The 21,218-nt window shown below is 30.1% G+C and overlaps 1 protein-coding gene across 1 annotated transcript in view; it reads right to left on the minus strand.

Annotated features, from left to right (window-relative positions):
* Window positions 1-747: 747 nt before the first annotated feature.
* Window positions 748-21,218, minus strand: part of LOC145323725 (uncharacterized) — a 34,081-nt gene continuing 13,610 nt past the window's right edge. The window contains exons 5-7 of the mRNA XM_080166208.1: window positions 3,318-3,419; window positions 2,650-2,973; window positions 748-2,382 (exon numbers count right to left, since the gene is read on the minus strand). Of these exons, the coding sequence (XP_080022334.1) occupies window positions 1,570-2,382; window positions 2,650-2,973; window positions 3,318-3,419 (1,239 nt within the window). The 3' untranslated portion in view covers window positions 748-1,569. The remainder of the gene's footprint in view (window positions 2,383-2,649; window positions 2,974-3,317; window positions 3,420-21,218) is intronic.

Consider the following 21,218-nt stretch of genomic DNA (forward strand, 5'->3'; position numbering starts at 1 on the left):
GACTCCATAACTGTGAGCGGTGAGCAGGGTCCTTAGATATATACAGAAATCTTGATATATAATGTATAAGGCTGACATACTTGGTAAATTTACCTTAGTGATTTCATCCATTTCCAATTATGTTAAGATCAACATTAAGCCTAAAATTCTTTTTTTCTAAGTTAACCCTTTATTTTTCTAGATTAAAAACACAATAAAACGCCCTTTATTGTATTTCCAGAAATAAAAGGGAATGTGAATTGATAAAAAAAAATTTAAAACGGCGAATTTTTGTCGTTCATCCTAGTTTGTTTTATAACGTTATCTCTATTTGTAACGGTAAATAACGGTTTAATAGAGGTATCTTCCTGTATTTTAATACTTTTGCGACAAAGCCAATATTGTCCTCTTGTGACGTCATAAATTTCGGAGGAGAATCTAATTTCTCTCATCTCATTTAAAGAGATTTTCTTCCCCCCTTCCCTTCACCTATCCCGAAATTTATGACGTCAATTGACTTTGTCAGTTTTGCTTTTGAGTATGTCTTGATATCTCTTATAGGATAGGGGGCATTTTAGAGGCAGAATATCTCAGACTGCAATTCTACAATAAAGCAAAAAAAAATCTTTTAATAATATACAGATCTCTTACATTTTTTGGAGAGGGCGGTTATTCTGAATGCGAAAAATGTCTATAATTCTACATTTACTCGGAAATTATTAGAATAAATCCTTAATATAGAAAAGCTTTGCTTAAAAAAAAACGAAATCGTGTATAAAATATATATTCTAAGACTAAATAATTTTAAATTTTTACAAAAATACAAAATAATTTTCTTTAATGGACTCATTACATTGATATGTTTACTGTTTTTTTGTATTCACAGATTTTTTTTACATTTTAGGAACTTTTTTTGATGGCGGATCAAAACTTTTTTCAATTTTTCTTGGTTTGAATATTACAATGAGAAAAAAAGTATATATTAATTATGAATATTTTTTTACAACGCGAGCTTTTTTTGTACGCTATCATCCTTGTTTTAAATTTCTAATCACAGAGGCATTTTTTCAAATTTTTTACATTAATACTTAATAACATGTTGATAAAATATACAAAAAAATTATTTAAATAATAGTTAGGTATAAAGTTGACTTTTATGGCAAAAAATACTTTGACATTGTTTGACATTAATTAGGTTTCCATTTTCTATTTCATACTTTCATGGGACTTCAAAAAAGTTACTTCATTGGTCAAAAAAATACTTTTTTTTGTAAACTTATACATTTAAAAGATAAAAAATAATTAGACCATTTGTAGTTGGCTAAATTCTAAAATTAGTTGTATTGTATGAACATTTTAAACCCCATAGCTTGCTGTTTTATTGATACTTAAGTCATTTGTAGAACACTTTTAAAATGAAATATCATAAATTTAAATATATACTTGCCCCTGTCATATTTAAACATTTAGATTTAATAAAAAGAAGCATTAAGTCGGTGATATAAAAATAAAATTTCAAATTGCAGACTTATACATAACTATTTTTACAAAAGGAAATAACTAGATTTACACAAAAATTATGGATATTTATCACAAAAGTAAGGAGCTATTTTCTTCAATAATTTGATGTATATCATCCAGTATGACATACTGATCCATGCTTTCAACTTGCTGATATGTCTGCTGAGCCTGCTGGCGTCTGAACAGCTGCCCAATAGAAGGCTCCAGTGTAGTTGGACTTTCAGGTATATCCTCAGCTAGATTCTTGTCATTAGTGCTGCACTTCATGACCTCGTAGGCAGGTAGGGTTGCGCTAGAATCCATGTTCACATTTACCATAGAGATGACACATTCCATGGACGTATCCAAGACGGGGCTGCTGTCATAGTCAAGATCGTGACACCCACTAGACAACGAGTTGTTGGGGCTTGACGAAGGCGACTGGATGTTGAATCCTGTTGAACAAGAACTGCCGGAATCCCGACGGGGCCGTGATATATTTGAATTTGTTGTGTTGGACGGCAACCAGTCAAATTGGTCTTGTTTGTCAGACAAACTGGAAACCATCATTCGTCCCTGTGACCTTCCAACTGCATTAGTTGTTGTAGTTGCTGTTGATGATAAGATTGGATTGCTGTTGAGCAGAACATAGTACTCTTTAGAGACAAGATTATTGATGCTGTTGCATGAAATATTTTGGGTGGTTGGGCAAAATGAGCCTGAGCTTTTTCTTCTTAAAGTTTCCATAGATGGCAGGGGAGTTGTGAGGGGTGTATTTGTTGTGTTGAGCTCACTTGCTGGGATGGGTTCCAGGAAGAGGAGATTTGGTGTGCTACAGGGCGGCACTCCTGGCACATAAGAATTTATGGAAGAGGGTGTTGTCACTCGGAAAGTTTGAAGAACCTAAAAAATAAAAAGAAATGTTAATCTTTAAAGAAAATGGATCAAGAATAAGGATAAGTATAAGTTATTTTACTATTTTGTTAATACAAATTAATATATAAAGAAAAGTAGTGGAAGCTATTTTTGGTCTAGAGCAAAAGTATCGTTTAATGACGCAATCGTTCGTCTAAATCAAAATATCTCTAAAACTATTGAACCTATTTAAATTATAGGCAAAACCGCAGTTTTTGTGATATTCTAATCTATTTTAATTTAAGGAACACAAACCTGAGCTGTCAAAGTTGAATTATCATTATGCAGAGTAATCAGCTGATTCAAATTCCCGCCATTTCCAACAATTTTGGTGCCATTTTCACTGTTCATCTGTGACGTCACCGAAACCGGTTGCAGTACCAGCCCGTCACGGGGCTGCAACGGCAGTGAAGTTGTCACCAAATGGCCGCTCTTTTTGTTGATTTGTTGGCCGGCGCCGACGGCAGCGGCTTTAACCGCCAAAGTGACAGGGCTGACTTTCAGGGATTTTGAGCGGTTTTGGCGGGGGGACCTTGACTTTGTTTGTTTGGGAGTTTTCTTCATAGGAAGTTTGGGTTCCTGAAAAAAAAATAAAGATAGTGAAAAACTGATTTTACTGAGAAAAAATACTATCTTGAAGTATTTACAATGTGGTAATATAAAAGTAACATGATCTGTGTCTGTGTGTGTGTGTGTGTATGTCTGTTTGTACTGAAGGATCTCACTAACAGCTGAACCGATATGGTTCTCCTTTACAATGTCAATACAAAAACTGGTTTATATGACATATAGTTTTCATAATAGTAAATTGTTTATTGTTATTTTCTTTTACACATTTCTTCACAATTGATAAGAAAAAAGTGAAAATTATATATCTGGTGTTGATTTAGAGACAATAACTGCCGATTAAAATTTCTATATACCTGTTCCTTGTACTTGATAGGATCAAAGCTGCCGGCATGGATATCCTCCAGCAAGTTCTGCAGCCCATAGATGTAGGTGATGGCTGCCCGCAGGGTTGTTACCTAAACAAACAAAAAATACTGAAAATCGTTTTATAAAATTGACAGATATTTTTTTCTGCTAAACGTCCTAAAACTAAAAAATGGCCAATATTAAGTTTTCATGAAAAGACACCACAATCGCATTAGCCATTTAAGAGATAGGAAGGGATAAAGCTATTTTACATTTAACTTTAACATCAATTTTGCAAATAAATCATAAAAAAATTGCTAAATGTACCAATAAATTTTATAACCAAAGACAAAGATATAAAAAATGGAGACAGAACGAGATATCAGGGAGAATCATATTTTAACAAGATCGATAAAAACCATGAATTTCATCGTATTATGGACAGCTTTCCGCAGACATAAAATGAAAAATTAAAAGATTTTAAAACAAACATTTATGTTGGCGCTGAGGGGACAAAGGACCGGGCTAACAAAACTAGTATTTATTTTATGATTTTTATTTCTTATACATAAAATATTGTCTATAATACGATGTTATCATGATTTTTAATTTGGCTAAGAGCCATTTGTAATCCAATGAATAATAATCTGTTTCGAAGCAATACTGGAAAATCTATTAAAAAAAGGACAGCCATTACAAGGTATTGCATAATTCAAACCAATTAAAATCAATAATGCTTTTAGATTAAACAACCAACAAATATGACGTCTTTATAGGAGCTACTCAGAATCCCAAATTTGAATATTAAATATTGGGCCATAAAACTGATATTTACACAGACTTAAAATACATCCATCCATACATTTAAAAAGAGAGATGGATTTTAGTACAGCTACTCAATAATTAGGCTCTAGATGTTGTACATACGTTATTATTGAAAAACTAGCGGCTTAGTCCCCTATATGCCTCTAGGGGCACTTAAGGTGGAAGTAAAATATTGACCCACTCCCCATTTAATTTAATATAATTAGGCTCGAAATACATAAGTCCCTATTGAAAAATTATCAACAAGAAAAAAGCATCTTAATCCTATAATACATAGTAGTAAGGTTTTTTAGCCTTGGAGTGGTTGTAGGCTATTCTTTACCTCTCCCGCTTTCCCCTAGAGACTAGGCTACTAATACTACTTATTACTTTCTTAAAAATTTTCGAAATTTTTTTTCTGTTACGTTCAGCTATTTTTTGTTCCCAAAATATTTCCTTATCCATTTATAATTGTAAAACTCATCTAACCAAATACATTTAGGCCTCTTCAGTTTTTATTTCATTAGTAGCGCAGCTACTCTATGACTATAGTATATATGTAAATTGGCCTGTAATAATTGTTTGTAAACTTAAAACTATGTAAAACGAACCCGGTATTAGTGTCGGACTGATTATGACGTAACAAAAAAAATTAGCCAATGAGAGGACATTATTGACCAATGGTAAAATTCATAGTAGCCTCTCATTGGCTAATTTTTTTTGTTACGTCATAATCAGTCCGACACTAATACCGGGTTCTCAGCAGCTTGTTGTTGCTGCTCTACTTATTGACATAATTACCCTTGTTTTAATATGAACAACAGTTTGAGAATTACGTCATTTAATGGATTCAGTGATGAAAACAATAAGAAATTAGTTGAGTAGATAGATAACTGGGTGTACAGGAAATGCTTTTCCAGTACGGCTTCGAAACCTATAAATATCCGCTGGATTAGAACCGGTTCTCAACCATACTGAAAAATCATATGTATTCTAGACAATTTTCCACGAAATTTAAATAAAAATCCAGTAATGTTTGCCAGTACTCTGTTTTTATGTTGATATAGCAAGAAGGCTTAACACTTTATGACGTCATTTCATAAGATTTTCTAAGAATAAATTGAGAATCCCAGAGCCAATAGGACTAGTGTGACAAAACTTTAATACAATAATAAAGGTTTGAATTATGCTGTTACACTTCCATAAAATGTTATCTTAGGAATCTTATTAAGTTAGACAGTGAGTTATGATTATTATAGTCTATGCAGGGATCTTAAGGGAAAAGACAATGAACGATAAATTAAATGTTCATCCTCGATGTTTATAAACAAAATTAACCCTTCTGTAGATTAAATTTTTGGTTTAAAAGTTTGAACACTGCTAATTTTGAACCAACCAATTACAATTGAATAAATAAGTACCAAAAGTTTTTGAGCCGACGCATCAGAAAACGTAGTTATACAATTTGGGGTACAAGTTTAAAGTCACCTCCCATCCTGAGTCTATGGCAGAGTTAAATATGTATTATTCAGTAATTTTAATCTGTATGAATCATATAATAGTTGTGTGCAATAAAATAAAAGATATTTACGTTGTTGGCCATTGGCTTAAGCAAGAAATAAACATATAAAATTTCAATATCTGTATAACAGTTCCATGTTGTTTTTTCTTCTGATATACATTATGAATTATTGTAGTTTTGTTGTAATTTTAACTTAATTATCATATTTCTCAGAAAAAAAGTTTCTTAATCAAAAGTATAAAAGAAAAATATTATCAGTTAATTATATCTGGAATGAATAAAGAAGGTGTTTTTTTTTCAATTAGTTAAATTTCAAGCAAAGATTTTAATGTTTTTTAAATGGATGTAAAATATATTTGGATATCATGACAGGAAAAAAATTTTCGTCAATTTGGCTTGCTAAAATGGAACTATTTTATTGATCAGTTCGTTCATCTAGAGAAGGGGAAGGAATAAAGGAAGTGGAAGGGGTAATTATAGCCCGCTACAAGTTTCTTTATATCAGAGAACATGAAAATTTGATGTAAGATCCAAGTAATAATATATCCAATTCTCCACGAAAATGTAAATACAAACTCTACCTTATACAAGTTTAACTTAATTTATAAAACACACCATTACATCATAACTATTAATAACAATATCTGGTTTTAGGGTCATTTATTTCAATAAAATGACTAACTAAAATATCAGTCTTTGATAACTTATTTCTTAGCTGTTAAACTAATGGAACTAATAGACTTAAAACCCATACAAAAATTACGTCATAGGAATAAAAAATGTATAGTTATTAGTTCTTAAATGTATTTAGAATGCTAAAAATAAATCTTTTAATTAGTACTAGTAGATAAGCTTTCATAACTCATTATATAGTCGTAAAGCATTTTTATATCAAGATTTGAATATTAGTTTTTTTTAATATTTTGTAAATAATTTTTATATTTAGAAAATATTTCCACTTCCAAGAGATGACCTAAGCAATTTTTTTTGTATTACAAGAAAAGATAAATAGCAATACATCATTGTTATCTTTGGGTGTGAACTTTAGATGGGTTTTTACATGCGTAGCAACTCTACAAGTTACCAATAGGTGCGTAGCAACTCTATATGTTTTCCATGACTGTAACCCGCAACAATGGAAATAGAATATGCGTGGATATTAAGATAGAGGAAAATTATTTCTCGTCAATTTAGGTTGCTAATATGGAAATCATTTATTGGTCTGTTAGTTCATTCAATAGAAGGGGAGGGAATGGGGGTATCACTATTTTAGCCAGATACTAGTTTTACTTTATTAGAGAACATATAAATCTGGTAACATCCAAGTAAAAATTAGCAACTTAGCCTTACATGTAGCGCATCTGCTCACTGTCGGTAAAGTAAAAGTATCAAACACAAGACGTTAAAAATGGTTCCCGCTGCTGGTATATCAGGTGTGTGATATTATTAGTTACAGTAAGAGGAATTTCTTGGTCCAAAACAGGCGCAACTTGCTAAATCTTTTAAGTATCAAATATAAAAATTTCTCTACAGTAAATGTACTTTTTTATTATTGCTATTGTTCAATTTATAAAGATTTAATTTTATTCATTTTCTGACTCTCCAAAGATGTATGTTTTCATCCTTGTTTTTGTTCCTTTCTAATCTTACATTTACAAATGTATTTAACCATTAATCTTAGATCCTAAAGTAATAGGAATTGGGAAAGAAATTCAGACGTTTTATTTAATTTAAATTATGGTTTGTTTTTCTTAAAATTACACATTGTGAAAAGGTTTATAACAAATTTTGTTAGCACCGAGGGTCTAACAAAACTGGTATTGATTTTATGATATTTATTTTAATATTTGTGGAAAATTGTTTGTAATAGGTGCATGATTTTTCAAAAAAGCTGAGAACCGGCGCGCTCTAATCCAGCGGATATTAATCGGTTTCGAAACCATACTGGAATAAGTTTTAAGAATACTTATAAATGTTCCTCTTTTAAAAATTACGACATACCAAATTATGACTCATTTTCAGCATAATAAAAACATATTGTTTATGACCGGTTTTGAAAGAACACAGTAATAGTGTCTGACTGATTATGACGTAACAAAAATATTAGCCAATGAGAGGCCGTTATTAACCAATGGTAAAATTTATAGTGGCCTCTCATTGGCTAATTTTTTTTGTTACGTCATAATCAGTCAGACACTATTACTGTGTTCGTTTTGAAATCTTAATCTGTATATTGATTGATTTAGAAACAGTACCCGTCAATATGACGTAATAGCTGTATTACTTCATTACAATTACAATTGTACTCAAAGTTTTATTATCATGCTATCTTATTCATTGGTTGAAAACTTTGGTGACTTTTATTAAAATTTCATTGATTGGATCTAAACTAATTGTGTCTAAATGTGGTGACTCGTAACACGACATACCAGCAATTTTATTTTTGGTGCTACTCCCTTAGTTTTAGAGATAATTATGTAAAAACTTTTTAGGTGTGTCACTAATTACCGCAAGTTTTGGTATCTTTAAAAAAAAACACCGTTCCCGCCGTTCGCCGAAATTTTTTTACCGTCGCCAAATTTGTTTCAATATCTTTTTAATTTTTAAAAGATATTGAAACAATATCTTATTAGGTTGTTCAGTATAAAATATTTGAATTAAAAATGGTACCGCCGCTTCCGCCGTTCACGGCCGTTTCCCGCCGCTGCCAAAATATTTTTTTTTATTGTACTATTGGAGTAGCACCCAAAATAATATTGCAGGTATGTGTCACCACATTTTCACCCCCCCCCCCTTGTTTAAAATTATTGAGGATGTATATTAGTTTATTTTCTTATCCCTCAAGATAGATTTCTTCTTTGACAATTTAAGATTATTATATTCATCAATTTCAATAATTTTATGTATTTGATATCAGTTATCCAAAAAGGAAAGTACTCAGAGCTATCATGCCAAAAAGTATCAATAAAGGACAATCCCATAGAATATTAAAATTATATTAAAATTATATAGAATTAAAATTATATAGCTTTTTAAAAATATGACATTTACAATGCTAAATATCCTTTTATAAAGTAGTATGGATTTTTGTCAGTCCGTTAAGATCTCGTAAACGACCAAATTGATTGAGTTATCCATTTTAAGCAAGCTTTAAATAGGTCCTTGGATACTACCTTATTTTAAACAGATTGTACACCAAATTACTGGAAAGGTTTCAGGCTATTTTTCTAATAGCTTTCTCTCTCTTCAAATGTAAAATCCATTAAAGCTAGGAGTGCAACCGCTCTACATCATACTTTGCCTTTCAAACAATGATGTAAGCCAATATAAAATCCATGGATACAGCAACAGATCTATAGTATATATGTACATATATAAAGATGACTACCTCACTCACTTTACCAAGGACCTTATTCGTCTGCTAGCAAATTATTTTCTGATACTTGGCTGTGTTAATATTCCCGACACTATTAGTTGATTTTCAAAGACCCAATTGAGAGTCGGCACAAGGTCCTTGGGATGGAGACATAATGTAACATAACCCCTTCTTTCTGTAGTGTTTTACTCCAATGATACAGCAAAAGGACAATTTATGTTCTATTTCAGATTTTTCCATGTTTAATAACGAAGAAAGATTAATTAATGAAAGTAATTGAATGAATAATACAAACCTGAATAAAAACAAGATAATCAAAATACAAAGATAAATGAATTAAATTAGATAGAGAATTATCAGGATAAATGGATAAATAAATGAGTTTTAAAGTAGATTGATGTATACTTTATATATATTAACTAGTTGCTTCGCCCCTAGCCTCTAGGAGTAGGCAGGGGAGGTAAGGAATAAAGCCTAAAACCATCTAATCTATAAAGTAGAACCAATCATACGGACAAGATTTTTCACGATCTTAAGCTTTAGACGAAAAAACTAACTACTTCATATATTGCATTTGGAAAGGCTTTATACTATTTTGCAGGATTTAATTATTCTAGAAATTTTCCAAGCATAAGCCTTATATTTATCATTTAAAAAGAATAGGTTTTATTTACAATTTATTCATACCTATTTCTTTAAAGATTTCATAAAAATGCATAAGAAATTAACAAGATAAAGCTTAAACAAAAACAGTTTTAATCATTGATAATACAAAGGTTATTTAATTCAAAATTATTGCAGCCAGCTAATTTAGAGTTGATTTAAAAATAAAGAAACCTTTTCTTCTTTCATTTAATTTAAAGTTTACTGATTTTCATTATTTATAGCTGTATTAACGTTATTTTTATCTTATTATTGGTTCGCTACTTATCGAACTACTAAAGGGATAATTCTGCATGCTATGAATAATGCAAAGCAAACTTGCAAACTTATCTTTAAAGCTAATTGGCAAATCATATATAAAAGGATTCATATAAAGTAACCAATATTTCGCTAAAGCCCTTTTAGGTATTTTGGTGGACACACAAACAACTACTTGAGTCTTTTCTAGTTCTTATAATTGCTGCGCTACTTATTGATATAAGTATTCTTGTCTTCTTTATGTGTAAACCATGAAAAGAATATCTTTATGTAATTTTGTTGAATTGAATGGACACATTTTATTAAAATGTGGGTAGATGCATAAATGGGGGACTGCTATTCGGTGATTTTAATTGATTAAAATCATACCTATGTAAAATTAATCCAAACGATTGCACGGGTGATTGTTTGTAAAATCTCGAAAATCATAAACGCATTTGCCATATATTTCAGACACACTTTCATTTGTCCTGTTCAGGTTTTAGGCTATTTTACAGGATCAAATCATAAATATTAGAAAGGAGTGGGGGGGGGGGGTAGGGGGGTGAAGTTGGCTATGTTTAGATACAACACAAATATTTATACATGATTAAAACCAACTAAAATCAATGAACGTATATCCCTAGCTTGCTCGTTGGCTGGAAAAGCAAAATCATTAACAACTCTTACAGATAAAATTTAGAGTAGGAGGCAGTTTTAGAGCTAAACAATAATATTTTATGCGGACACATTACTACTAAAATTGAACAAAAAAACATTTATTAAAATCTTTCTTCTTTTTATGTATTGTATATGATGTCGATTTATATATTTGACAAAAGATTTTTTAAGTAGTTGAAAAACATCTAAAAGCTAAAAAGCAATAATTCGAATATTTTTTTAGTGAATTTGCAGAAACATTTCAATTTTTCACCAATAAACATTTTTCAAGATAGGCAAAGTCATGAAGATTTAAATCTAAAAGATTTTGAATATTTTAGTGATTAATTTAAAATCTAATAGAAATATCAAAACAAAACAAAAAATACTGAATATCAAAAATAAAAAAAACGTTTTGATATTGGAGGTGCTTAGAATCAGAATATATTTGAATTTTGCCCCCCTTTAATTATTTTTTACCCTTACAAAATATTTTTTTAGGCAAAGCTTTTCTATAAATATGGTCTGTACGTCAGTTTACACTTTAGGCCGCTTAATTCGTCCGTCAGGACATGACAAATATATGTGACTCTTTGGACGTTGAAATCTAACAATTTTTTTCTTCAAATTTTTGAAGATTTTTTTTTGCAATTTCTTTACATTTCAACCTTTTATCATAAACTTTTTTTACTTTATGGCCTTTCATTTAATGAAAGTTGTCATCCTTGTTTTGAGAATTACACCCTAGTGTTATTTTAATGATGTTAAAATATTAGTATTTTATTCAAATCCATTAGTAACAATGGAATGCTTAGCAATTGAGTTGTTTTAGAGTATATAGACTAGTTACATCATACCAGAACTAATAAATAATATACTGGCGCTTGATATTAATTCTTACGAATGCAGGGAATGCAATTGCTTTTAAACAGGTGCAACTTTTTACTATAAGATATTATCAGAGCATAAAAATTGACTAAAGAACTTCATTTACTAATTACTATACATGATGTCAGAAGGTGTGTATGTATTTTCTTTATAACAGTTAACTGTTCTTTTCTGAGCATATTTTTGAAGTGTTATATAGCGAAGCAGGCGATAGTGTCTAATAAAAAATAATTTCATACAATACAAATGACCAACGATATGCCAGTATACATTGTAATTGTCCAATCATAAAATGTATGTTGGCATATAACTGGTAATTTGTATTATATGACGTCATTTTTCATAAGCACCATAAGCTGCTTCCTACTTAGCACTTGTGAAAATTTGCTAACTAAATTTTTTTTTAATTTAAGAGGACTCTAGTATTTAAAGGTCTACTAAAAAGCCTTTTCCATAACTACAAACCCTAAAATATTTGAGCTATTTATTTGTTATTGTTCTTAAATTTTAGCCCCCACACTTTTTTCAGTTGCGCAGCTACTCTATAATCTAGAAATATCAAAGTTCAAAATTCTTACTACTTTATATTATAGTATTTGCCCATTTTTTTATGTAACAAAGTTACGAAAGTCATTTACTTATTGGGGTACGCTTTTTTTGATTTTTAACATCCTTGTAAAAAATATTTACATGCCCCCACGCCCTAACATACACATATTCTAAAAAATAAGGTTAAAAATTAAATATGTGAAATATCTTATATTATAAAGTAGTAAGGTTTTTTTGTCTGTACGGTACGATCTCAATAACTGGGTTTCCAATTTCAGGGAATCTTTCTATTGGTCCCGAGATGATCTTAAGCAAATTTAATTTAGATTTAAATCTTTATTATCTATGTATTTAGTGCTACTCCCTCCCCTAGTTTTATAAAATTTGGAATTTTTTATAATATACCTAATGATTTTTATCTACAATTTTATTTTAAGAAAAATATTCCATGTTGATATATAATTTTTGTAATTAATACGTGCACATAACAATGAAAATACCAGCGTTCACCCTAATTTTTTACTTTTCCCATTTTTGGACTAATATACCTAGCTAAATTGAGGATAGCAAATAAGGTAAAGAAAATAGATAGATAGATGATTATGTAGATATAGATAGATACATAGATATATAGATAGGTAAATAGATAGATAGGTAGATAGATCGATAGGTAGATACGTAGATAGATAGTTTGGTAGATATATAGGTCGATAGATAGATGACATGTAGATAGATAGGAAAATAGATAGATAGTAAAGTCGTAAGGTTGCTTTGTCTATATCTTAAGAACTACTGAACCGATTGTGTTCTTCATTTGAGGGAAGCCTCACATAGATTTTTTATATTTAAATCTTTGGGTGGGTTTATGATATTTTTATATCCTTTTCTACCTTTTCAGATATAGAGCATTATATGATAGGGGCGCAGCCGCATTTTGTTAAGTATAGAGCTCTTTAAGAAATTTCTTTAAATATATAACACAAAATTTAACATATGTTAAAAGTTTATTTTGGTTTTTAGAACCATGTAACAACAAAAAAAAAGGCCAGAATACAAAAATAATTTGGTGTGATACCCTTTTATTGCACAGCCATGGAAATCCACCTTGATGAATGGGTTGAAAAAAAACCTTTTCGCGGCGTATGCGCATCTTTTTTAGTAGCGAAGCTACTTTATAAAAGTTAGTCGTTGGTCAGTTGTATTACCTGACGGTTGGTTATTTTAACATTGGGGTAATCTTTGATGTTCAAAAGATAATAAACCACAAAGCAAAGACGTGTGCTTACGTTAAAAGACTTTAGAACGTATCAAAACTGTATTTAGAGTTAGTTTTTGGTAAATAATAGACAAAAAAACGATCAATATACTTTGTTGATTAAATAAAACATTAATTTTCTAAAGGTTATGTAGTTTAAGGACATAGTTATCATTGTTAAAGTATACAATTTTAGAATTGATGTTTACAAAAACTTTGCCATAGTAAGAAACTTATATACAATAAAATTTATACAAAACAGCTAGTTTTAGCTATTAGCAACACACTTTATTACTTTTATTGTATTAATATAATACTTTAGTAATAATGTCATAATTTTTTAGGTCGTTTTAAGGCCTAAAAAGTATCAGTATCAAATTGTATCGTTTTATAATTTTATTTAGCCATTTTATAAAAACATACAAAAAGCTAAAAATGTGTAACATATTAAACTTAAATAAGAAAAATGTTAGCTTGAAAAGAAAGAGGTTAGCGCTCCCTTTTGAGGTTACTCTAGGTATCTTTTTTGTATGAAATTATGTCTACATATATCACAGCAAAATCAGCAGAATCATATTTGGGTATTTTTTTTCTGATAAAATAGGTTAACACCTATGTGGTAAATCCTTCTCGAGAGCAAAGTGTACCCATAAATAGATATACATAAGGTAAAATACTTTTTGGGATAAGTTTATCCACTTGGAATCTAGGTATACCTATATGGAGATATGTAAATCAATTTATTATCAATAACAAATTTTACACCTACTCTTTAATTTAAACCAGTGCCCCTAGCTTCTAAGAGGCTCTATATCCGATTGTGGCTAAAAACCATCCCAAGATTTGAATGGAAAAAGAAACCATAAAATCTATGATCATTGGAGAGTTTTTCGAGAATTGAGACATTGATCGGTTCAGTTGTTACCGAATTCTATACGGCCAAGCAAAAAAACTTATTACCTTTATATAATAGGATGATACAATGAATAACAGATCTATAGTATAGATGTTTATACAGACAACTACCTCCCTTCATTTTTCAAAGACCTCTTCCGTCTGCTTCTAAATAGTTTTCTGCTACTTGGCTGTTTTAATACAAGCGATACCATTGGTTGATTTTCAATGACCCAATAGGAAGGTTGCACAAGACGATTGCGATGGGGAGATACCAGTTATTTAACCCTTTCTTCCTCTAGTGTTTTACTTTAATCTATGAATAAAAATTTGTATGTCATGTTCTACAATTTTAATTTTTAGAATACTTAAAATGACAATAGTACTATGTCTGTATCTTTGTTAGTTGGGGGGTTGCATATGTTTCAGTTCTCTTAATCAGTCTGAGATCATTGTTGATGCTTTCCTCAAACCTATTTAATCCAATCGAAATTTCAACCTTTTATTTTAAATTTTTAAAGGAAAATCATATTTCTAAATCCTCAAAGATGACCCTAAACCTGCTGGTTTCTAATCCTACATGACATTGTTCCTGATGGAATAAAGATAAAAAATAAGTTTTTCATCTCAAAAAGTTAGTTTAAAATATGATTGAAACCACCACTTTTTTTCTTTATCTGATTCTTTCTATTTACCTTTCATTACTTTTTCTCTATCTATCTAACTCTCCAAACACCCAGCTATTAGGTAAATTAACGCAAAACAGACAATCAACCCTTTAAAGTCATATTTGAGAATATTAATGTATTATCTCTCGTCTCTCTAATATAGATATGCACCTGACAAAGCAGAACTAGATACCATTTTCAACTTCTTAAGTATTATTATTTTCCAAGAAGTAAGATTTTGCTCAGCCACCCAACTGTCTAACTTGGAAGTATGTTACTAAAAATAGTCAGTTCTAATTAAGATTTCAGTCAGATACCGACTATTGTAAATAAAACTACTCCTTTCTGTTTTTAGTAGCGGAACATGGCTACTCTATAACGTACTTTGTCCTTCCTTGTCGAAATCTAATTCTCCTATATCATTAATCTATATTAAAGTTATAATAAAAAATGCCAAACTAACCATAAATTGTTTAAAAATTACTTTAGATAGCATAAAAACTAAGGTTTGTTTATTATAAGAATAGAGTTAATTGGCAGGTTTATTCGATTATAGAGTTGCTACGCTTCCTAAATCGTACTTAATTGTTATAGAAATTATCTTGCAAAGCATGAAATCTATAGGACAATTATAACAAGCTTAAATTAGCGAAAATAGCTAACTGTTAATGACGTACGGACCGAACCAAATTATAGAAAATTTTGTTTTTAAAAAAATTGTTAAAAGAATCAAAACTGTTGATTTTAATTAATTGCTATCAAAAATGGATAAAAAATGCTTATTGGTGGATGTTGTTATCCTTTTTTTTTCAATCTATCTTAAAGAAAATTAAGTTTATTCTGTATTTGGATTTACTCTTAAGATAACACTAATCTGTAAACTACATTAGGTTTACTTTTAGCTTTTGTTTTATTTAGTTTTTTAATATCCTTTCTAAACTTAATTTTATTGTCACCTTCATAAGCCATATATAGTTAAGTTTAGCAGGGGCGTCCAAGCTTTTTATTTTGGGGGGGTTAAAAATTTTTTAGGGGGGGGGGTATTCGTTTTTGGGGGGGATAAAAAGGCGCGCGAAGCGCGCCGCAAATTTTTTTTACCCCCCCCAAAATTTTTACCCCGGGGGTAAAATTTGCTTGGGGGGGGGGGGGGTAATTACCCTCCTGAAATCTGTTGGCAGGGGTAACTTTAGTTTACCCCCCCATAATTTACCCCCGGGGTAAAATTTTTTGGGGGGGGTAATTTAAATTTTATTAAATATATAGTATTAAAAATGCGCGCGAAGCGCGCAAAAATATTTTTTATTAGAGATTTTTTATTTTGGGGGGGAGGTATTTAGCCCCCAAAAATTATTTGGGGGGGTAAATACCCCCTCCTAAATGGTTGGGGGTGCCTACTGCACCCCCAGGGTAGGGGTAAATTTTAAATGGGGGGGGGGGGGTAAAATGGAAAAAAATTTTGGGGGTAAAAAATCGTTTGGGGGGGGGGGGGTAATCGCCCCATTACCCCCCCCCCCCCCTTGGACGTCTATGAAGTTTAGTTTAAAAGCGAGAAGTAAAATATAAAATTTAATACCTAATAACCGTCAATAAAAAGTAACAAAATGTCCTTATGTCTCTGTGTGTGTATGTCTTTAGCCTACGATCTCACTAACTGTTTTGTTTTCCCTTTAAAGCAAGAAAAAAAATAAAGAAAAAACTCCCCAACTCATTTTTTTCTTTTCTGTTTAAAACTAAAATCTAAAAGCTAGTTCTATATAAATTGCTACAAATTAATTGTATTCCAATCCTTTTTTTTCTGAAAAGCTAAAAGAATCTTTGAATTTTATCTACATCAATTAGATAGCTGAAAAAATCATTGAAATTCAGAAAAAATGCACTTTGATTTAATTTCTAAAGTCATGTATTTACAGAAATATGACATTACAGTTACAGTGAATATAAGACAATAATGTTACTGGTATTCTATAGAACCTTACTTTCCTAGAAACCGCCAAGAGTGGGCGAAATTTGGCAAAGCAAAGCGCAAAATGCTTTTTGTAACATTAATGGATTAAAGTGATTTTTTTCCAAGAACGAAAAATATGCACATTTTGAAAAAAGAGTAATAACACAAAACATTATTTTACATTAAAAAGATATAAAAAATTCCTACAAAAAAGTACGAAAAAATAGAAGAATATTTTTTTAAGGGGGGAGGGACATTTATTTATCTACCAATCACCTAGCCGTGCATTGAAATTTAGTCACCAAATTGGTTCTGACATAAAAGTTGTAGCTAGCACAATAAGGTGTTCCTCCAAATTTGTGAATTTAAAATAGCAATTTATTTCATGGGTAATATTTCAATTTAATATTTTATTGTACATTAAAATGTAAAATGATATGATATTTTAAATTTTTCATTTTGACTTGCACAAAAACTGTATAGAAGGGACATTAAAATTGCTAATATGATAAGTTTTTATTTTGATTATTTACTATTATGTTAAAACACCCGAATTTGAAGTCAATTCCAATTTTTATCAGCCCTGACATTTTGGGCCGTAAAATATGCCTCTTTATGGGCATTTATGTACTAGTACGGTAAAAAAAACTATGAAAAATGTTGATTTTTATTTTTGTAGAAGCTGTATCAACAAAATAAGATCATTTTTCTCGAAGAATCTATCAAGTACTGAACTCAACCCCCTCCACCCCCAAACTTCACATTTTTTTAATGAAATAATAAGATGAGGGATGAAATAAACCTGTTCTGCCCAATATAACCTAACCTGATGTAAAGTAATAAACAAACAAACGAAAAACTAACACCCCCCCCCCCAATCTCTATTATTTTTAATTTATTTCAATGTACGGGTGGGGGTTTCTGATCTCAATTTTAAGGAAAACCGCCCTAAATTGAGTTTGATTGGAATTTTGTCTTGATCTTTTTTATAGTGTTTTCAGTGTCAGTTTTTATTACATATTGGTTGGGTAAATTTTAACATAATTAAGTCAATAAATTCTACATTTTTATGGAGGAGATATTAATTACTACAGCACAGCAATGATAGTATAGGTATTACTTTAAATGTTTGTATTCTTTTCATGTAGAAGATGAATATATTTTGAATAAACCCCGCAAGGGTAAAGCTACTGTCCATGCTACCTCAACAAAAGATACAATAGTGAATAATGAAGCTCTTTATAGTGCCTATACAAAAATGACGTCATACAATACAAATGACTAATGATAGGCCAACACACGGACTGAATTACCAATAGTAGGCCAGTATACAATTTAATTGGCCAATGGTAGACCACTATGACGTAATTTTTTATAAGCACTATGAAAAGCTTCGTGAATGATAAATAAGGTTTAATCAACATTCTTCTTTATATACACTCTTTCTCACTGCTAATGCATAGCATAAAATCTTGTTAAGGGCCAAGGCATGCCTACACTCTTACTAAAGTTACCATGACTTAAAAATACGTTAAAAACATTCTTATTTATTCTTTTCGATATTTTTGTCTCTCTTTCGGTTTTATTGCTCTTCAAACATTAAGGTGTTTATAACAAAATATGCTTTAATGATTTAATTGTTTTTAAAATTAGGAATCTAAAAAAATTAAAACTAAATAAAAATATTTTAGTTTTTTATTGATTTCTAAAAAAAAATACTTAAAAGTACTTGTACTTTTGTATTTTGTCAGGTGTTCTATTGAAGATGTTAGGTTATTCGGAATGTGTGAAAACTCAAAGAATATGCTTTTGAGGGGTATTTTTGATTGGGTTGTACAAAGTAAGAGTGTTCTAAATTTTCCACCAATTACTTTAGTATATACACTAGTTGATTTGCCCCTAACCTATAGGGATAGCCTAAAACCAGATTAGGATATTTATAAAGATTCCTTGAAAAGTACAAGCAATATTTTTACCGTTCATTGTTCTATCCCCTATGATATATATAATCACAGTTATATGTAAAACATTTTTAAAATCTTCGCTTCTCTTGGACCTAAACGTCTTTGTTTTGTATAAAACACTCGGTCTACTGATTTAAAACAATAAAAATAGTAACAAAAAGTGCTGTAACGGCGGCACTAACTTGTCAAAGGGATAATGTATTGAATTTCCAGCAAGAAATATTTTTGGCGCGAGTTTTGTATAAATATTTCTTATAAAAACATGTATAAAATCAGGGCTGTGTTTATGAATATCAGACAGGATCGCCCCCTGTTATGGTTTGTAAGAAGCGGAGCTGCTATAGATTGATTGTAGGTCTATCCGTACGTTAGCCCGTCCGACAGTGTTTGAATTATTGCTATTTTTAAAAGCGACACCTTTCTATCTTACGTTAAAGTCTCTTTTATCATTTTATTGTATTTGGTGAAGGTTTTAGACTACATTTGTGAATTGGACTGATAGCTTTTGTTTTTGGCATCTGAACTTAATAATTTTTACATTCTTCATAATTTTTCACACTTTCCTCGATGAAATGGATAATGATATATATTCTATTATTTTAAACATATAATACTTGGGTAATAGTTGTCACTTACAAACAATCTTTTATTACTTATTACTTATTACTTAAGTAGGTACTTAGAAAAAACAAGTACATTTTTTTCCCATTAAAAACATTTTATTACAACCTTCTAAATCAGTTAATAAACATGTTGATTACAACTCTTTTAAATAACCTATCCAGTCGGACATACAAACGTATGCAAAGTTTTATCCTAGTCAAGTGAGGCATAAAAATGAATTTAATGTTGAATATCTCATTCTGTTTTCAAAGTTAGCGATTTGGGATTGAAAATTACCGCTATTCTCATAGTACAGCAAATTTTGTAATAGTAAAAGCAAATTTGATAATAAGTTAAAGCTTAGAATTGGCACTTATTACGTATTTTTTTAAATAAAAAATTCACTTTCTCATATACAATTTTTCTAACAGTTTTAAAGAAACATTGAGATACTTTTTATAGGCATCAAAAAGAAAGAAGAAAATAGTAATAGAATGTTATTTAAGCCAAAATATCATTACTCTGACTTTTGATATTATAGTATAACAGAAAAGTTATAGTTCTGGCCTTTATAATAATTTGCTTTTATAGTCCAATGATACGATATCCTTAGAACCAACTACATACATATACTTTAATAAAATCAGAAAAGGGGACTTTCATTCATTGATTTTATTCATATAATGTTTGTTTCATTTCGAGTTTATGATTTTTTAACCTTCAGCCCTTCTGGTACCCAAAGTTTTAAATATACATTATCTTAATATTTGGCTAAAAACTTTGGGTACTTTTATTGAATTTTGATTGGTTGGTTCAAAACTGGCAATGTTAAAGATTTTCAACAAATAATTTTAATCTTTAGGAGAGGTAGTTTGTCAACCTCTATTGGCATATAACTGCCTTAAAACCCAAATCCTGGTTAAATTAACCAAACATGATAAAATAAATCTATGAATTCATGTTCCAATCCATAATAAAAGGGTAGGTAGATGGAAAGATGAATAGCTGTAGCGTTGTGAAATATGATTTCTAATAAAAACACATGCACAGTTAGATTCATAAAGTAACCGCTATGTAGTGGAATAGATAATGTTGTATTGTATTGTAGAAAATCTTAAGGTTTATTTTTTTTGTCTGAAGCTTAATGTTTCAATACCTACCAAAAGCAAACGAATCTTCTTACGTTCGAATGAGGGCTATCTTATTTTCAGATTTAAGCCTTTAGATGGTTTTAAGCTATTTTTATCACCTTCTTAATACTTAGATACAGAGTTTTTAAATATTAGGACCTTTAGTGCTAAAATAGAAAGTAGTAACTATTTTTTTTATCTGTAGTAAGTGTTGATCTTAGAATATATTTATTTCTTTACCTATATAAGCATATTTGATGGATTTAAAAATCATTCTATCAATCTTAAACTTCCGATTCCTAGAACAATTAGACATTTTATAAAAACATAAGTAAATAAACATCCCAATAATTTAAAGTAGTATTATATGCGGTAGGTATTTTTTACTGAAATTAATAATGTTGTATTTTTTACTATCATTAATATACTAAAATCTTGAAGTCTAATCTCTCATTAGACCATTTTTTGCATTGTTAACCCTGTCAATTTTTAGTGCTGTTTAGAAGATTTAATAAAGCAATGAAAATTAACAAAATTTAAAACATGAAAAATCGCGAAACCTTTGCAATAATGTCTGATCTATGTCGTCAATTTAGGTTGCTAACATTAAAATGGACATCACTTTTTGCTATTCGTTCATACGATAGGAGAGGAGGGGATTGTGTGAAAGGCATGTATTGGGGGGTCGTTGTTTTAGCCAGCTACAAGTTTCACTTTATTAGAGTACATGAGAATCTAGTGTAAGATTCAA

This window comes from Acartia tonsa, chromosome 7 (assembly GCF_053477335.1).
Source record: "Acartia tonsa isolate MP-2025a chromosome 7, ASM5347733v1, whole genome shotgun sequence".
NCBI classification, from domain to species: Eukaryota; Metazoa; Arthropoda; class Copepoda; order Calanoida; family Acartiidae; genus Acartia; species Acartia tonsa.